The sequence below is a fragment of the Myotis davidii genome, unplaced genomic scaffold (assembly GCF_000327345.1).
Source record: "Myotis davidii unplaced genomic scaffold, ASM32734v1 scaffold991, whole genome shotgun sequence".
Lineage (NCBI taxonomy): Eukaryota > Metazoa > Chordata > Mammalia > Chiroptera > Vespertilionidae > Myotis > Myotis davidii.
Genome location: NW_006283137.1, coordinates 508,172 through 512,055, shown reverse-complemented (window position 1 = coordinate 512,055; position 3,884 = coordinate 508,172). Strand labels below are relative to the sequence as shown.

The following is a 3,884-nucleotide window of genomic DNA, read 5'->3' as shown; positions in this document are numbered from 1 at the left end:
GGCACCCTGCTCGGGGACACCCTGCCCGGGGCATGCCCTGGAGGAACGGAGTCAGCATCTGACCAGCAGAACTCCTTTGTGGGGACGTGTGGGCCCCGGGCCCCATGGGCCCCATGGGCCCCAGATGGTGAAGGGAGGAGTGCAGTGACCAGTGGAGGGCATTCACAGACGGGGAAGGCTGTGGGGGGAAGGCTACCGGCCACAGTTAGCCACAGGCCAGAGCACCGATCTCGGCGGCAGCCCCCGGGCGCCCCACACCCACCAGAGGGGGTCTGACCCCAGCGGGTGGGACATGCCTTCCCCCTGAGAAGCCCGAATCAGGCGGGGCCTGAGCCCTCCCAGCTCCTCCCACTCCGATGTGATGTGAGCCGATCAGAGGCCCGCTGCGCCCCTGGTGGCTGCCTGAGAGGAGGGTCAGAAGGTGATGGCCAGACGGGCATGGAGGCCCTGCCCAGGCTGGAGGGTGGGGAGTGGAGCGGGGCCAGGCCAGGCCGCACCGTCTGCGTCGGGGGTCCTGAGCTTTGCTCCTCAGAGAAACATCTGCAGGTCTGGGGCCCTGAGGTGCCCCGCTGCCGGGCCGTGGGCGACAGCGAGCGAGCCGAATCCCCAGCACAGAGCCCCAGGCCAGGCCGGCTGTCCCTCTGCAAAGCTGACATTGGCTTCCCCAGCCTGACCCCCCTCACTGTTGCGGCTCAGAAAGTCCCCTGAACCCTCGGGCAAGGCCACCGGGACGTCCCCAGGAGGCGGACATGGTCCAGCTGGCCCGTGGGAAGGCTCCTACGCAGCCTTAAAGAATGGAGCCCGGTGTGGCCACTCTCTGACTCCTGTTGAGAGGAGAGAAAACGACCCCTGGGGGCGGGTGGCTGCGGGAAGACAGCACCGCCTTCCTGCCCTGCGGTTCCCGGCTGGCTCAGCTTTCCAGATTTGCATAATTACTTGGAGCTACAGGAGGAGGGGTGACTTCCTCTGGGACCCCGTGCGGGTCACTTAAGGACACGTCCACAGCGGAGAGCGGTGGCCGGCCCCACGATTTTACGTCCGGAGACAGCGAGGCTGGGCCCGCACGGCCGTCTGCCCCTCCCTTTCCCGTGCAGGGCCTCGTGTGGACGCCAAAGCGGGGACGCGGGGACCCGGGGATCCAGCGTGGGGAGGAGCTGCCGGGGGCAGGCGGACTGTGCGGACCGCGGGGTGGCGTGGGGTGGGCGGGGAGGTCGGCCTCAGGGCGGGCGGCCGCAGGGCAGCGGGGCCGGCGCTAGGGCTCGGCCTCGGGCTTGACCAGGTAGCCGCTGAAGGTGATGTAGGTGTCGAACTCGTCGCTGAAGACGGCGTTCTCGCGCTCGCCCTTGAAGAGGCGCACCCACACCTCGTCCTGCTCGCGCAGCGCCAGCATGAGGCTCTGGCTCTGCATGATGCTGCGGTCGCTGACCTGTGCGTACAGGATCACCACCTCCTCCGCGTTGCGCATGACGTGCAGGTACGTCTCCTTCTGGTTCCACGTGTGCACGTTGAGGCTGAAGAAGTAGACGCCTGGCACGTAGCAGTAGAACTTGCCCGTGAACATGTTGAAGTGGCCGTACAGGTTCACGAACTCCGTGTCGAAGATGACCGTCTGGTAGTAGTCGTTGCTGTGCAGCGGCTTCTTCCTGCCCACGGAGAAGGCCGCGTAGTGGTTCTTGCACCGGTCGCCCGGGGCGCCCATGGAGCCCTTCTGCCCCTTGGGGCCCGCGTGGCCCCGGGCGCCCGCCGCGCCCGTCTTGCCGTATTTTCCCTGCATGCCCCGGTACCCCCGGTCGCCCTTCTCCCCTGAAAGGGACAGAAAAACACGAGGCGTCAGGCAAAGCCGACCCAGCCCCCGGGCGGTGCCGTGTCCACCCAGAGGCAGTGGCGTTAGGGCTCCTGCTGGGACATCCTGGCAACAGAGAGGGAACATGTGGGTTTGTCCAAAGGCAACAGCCGCCGCGTCCAGGCCGCGCTCACGGCGCAATGGACTGCAGATGTTCGGGATGCAGGGCCCCAGGCCCAGCCATGCGTCTTCCCAGCGCGATTTTGTAGGGTTAGTAGCCATGTGCAGCACCCGGGCACGCAGATGGCTGGATGGAGGGTGGGGGGAGCACCAAGCCCCAAAACAGGGACCCCAGAGGCCCAGCGTGTGGACGCAGGTGGGGAGGCCAATCCCTCCTCCTGGAAAGGGGCCAGGAGCCTCCGAAATGGCACTTCCTCCCTCCCCCAGGGCAGCCTCCCATGCCCCATGCCCCGAGGGAGCCAGCCCGGCCCTCCGCCCTGTCTGGACAGAGCACCCCATGCCCTGGGGGACAGTCCCTCTGCCCACTCTGCAGCCCCTGACCTTTCAGGATGGTGATGTTGATCTGTGGCACCGGGACAGTGGGGTACAGGGGGGCGCCGGGGTCGCAGCAGCGATAGCACCGGGAGGCCGGGGGCTCCTCGTCCTCCCGGGGGCTGTACTTGCCATGCTTGTCCTCGGCCCTGAAGGAGTAAGGACGACACAGGTCACATGACAGCCACGAGCGGTTGGAGCCAGAACCCCTCCTCTGCCAGGGCCTGGCGTCCTGACCAGCCCTCCCCCACCCCTACCCTGGCCGGACACGCGGGGCCCTGTTGGCCTTCCCTCAGCACAGACCCACAGGGCCCGTGGTGAGGTCTGGGAGAGAGCCCCTGCCCTCTGTGAACAGCAGCTAACAGTGATGGGCCCTGGCCAGTGTGGCTCAGTGGATAGAGCGTTGGCCTGCAGACGGAAGGGTCCTGGGTTCGATTCCGGTCAAGGGCATGTACCTTGGTTGCAGGCTTGATCCCTGGCCCTGGTCAGGGTGTGTGCGGGAGGCAACCAATTGATGCGTCTCTCTTACATCCATGTTTCTCTCTCTCTGTCTCTCCCCCTCGCCCCCTCTCCCTTCCACTCTCCCCAAAAAATCAATGAGAAAATATCCCCGGGAGAGGATCAAAAACAAAAACAAAAAAACCCAATAGAAACAGTAATAGCAAAAGCAGCAATGATCTGAGGCTTTGCCAGAGGGAGGCTGCCGGGAGACCAGCCCGGAGGACGAGGCCTTTGGGCGCCGGTGACGATGCCGTGGCTGGCTGTCCCCTTCATGCATCTGCGATTCTAGAAGATGCTCCATCTTCTAAGCCGACTCACTGTGAGTGAGAGGGTCCGGCTGGAGCCTTGGGGTCCCTTTGAGCCCCGAAGCTGGAGATGCCAGAGTGCAACCTGACGTGGGAGGACCTGGCTCCTGAGTGGATGGTGGCGGCCCCATGCTGCCACCTGGTGGCGATGTGCCGCACTGCACGGTCCTCTCATTTCCACACCCAGGCTCCGGCTGGGACAGACAGGACCCTCTTGGAGGGGACACGGTCCCTCGGTCCCGCTCGGATGGGACCGCTCCTGACCTAACCCACTCCCGCTTCCACACCCCAGAATATCCAGGAAGGTGGAATATAGGCCCTGGACTCAGCCACCCCCAACTCTGGCCAGGACTCTCCATCCAGAGGCTCAGCAAGCCCCCCAAGGCATGCGTGTAAAACTGGGGGCACGGTCGCTTCGCCCCTCGAGCCTCTTCCTTCCACACCCCTAACTAGCATCGTCGGTCACCCCGGACGCAGGGCTCACCCCGCACCGTCCCAGCTGTGGGCCGGCTGCCCCTCCTCCTGCACCGGGGAGGCTCCTGGCTGAGTCTTCCCAGCACCCCACCTGGCACTGTGCGTGTCTGCCCCCCACAACCTGGGAGTCCCCGGGGGCCCGGGACCGTGCCCTGTGCGTGTCTGCCCCAGGGCCTAGGAGATGGCCGGGCCCACAGTAGCCACTCAATCCATGTTTGTGGCATGAAAAGCAGAAGAAGGGGGCAGGGAGGAGGAGGCTGGTTGGGGTG

The 3,884-nt window shown here is 65.6% G+C and overlaps 1 protein-coding gene across 6 annotated transcripts in view; it reads right to left on the bottom strand.

Moving 5' to 3' along the window:
- Window positions 1-6: 6 nt before the first annotated feature.
- Window positions 7-3,884, bottom strand: part of C1QTNF1 (C1q and tumor necrosis factor related protein 1) — a 26,707-nt gene continuing 22,829 nt past the window's right edge. For all 6 annotated transcript variants that reach the window (XM_015562714.1, XM_015562717.1, XM_015562721.1 and 3 more), the window contains 2 exons: window positions 2,345-2,484; window positions 7-1,803 (listed from right to left, as the gene is read on the bottom strand). In XM_015562714.1, coding sequence (XP_015418200.1) covers window positions 1,253-1,803; window positions 2,345-2,484 — 691 coding nt within the window. In that variant the 3' untranslated portion in view covers window positions 7-1,252. The remainder of the gene's footprint in view (window positions 1,804-2,344; window positions 2,485-3,884) is intronic.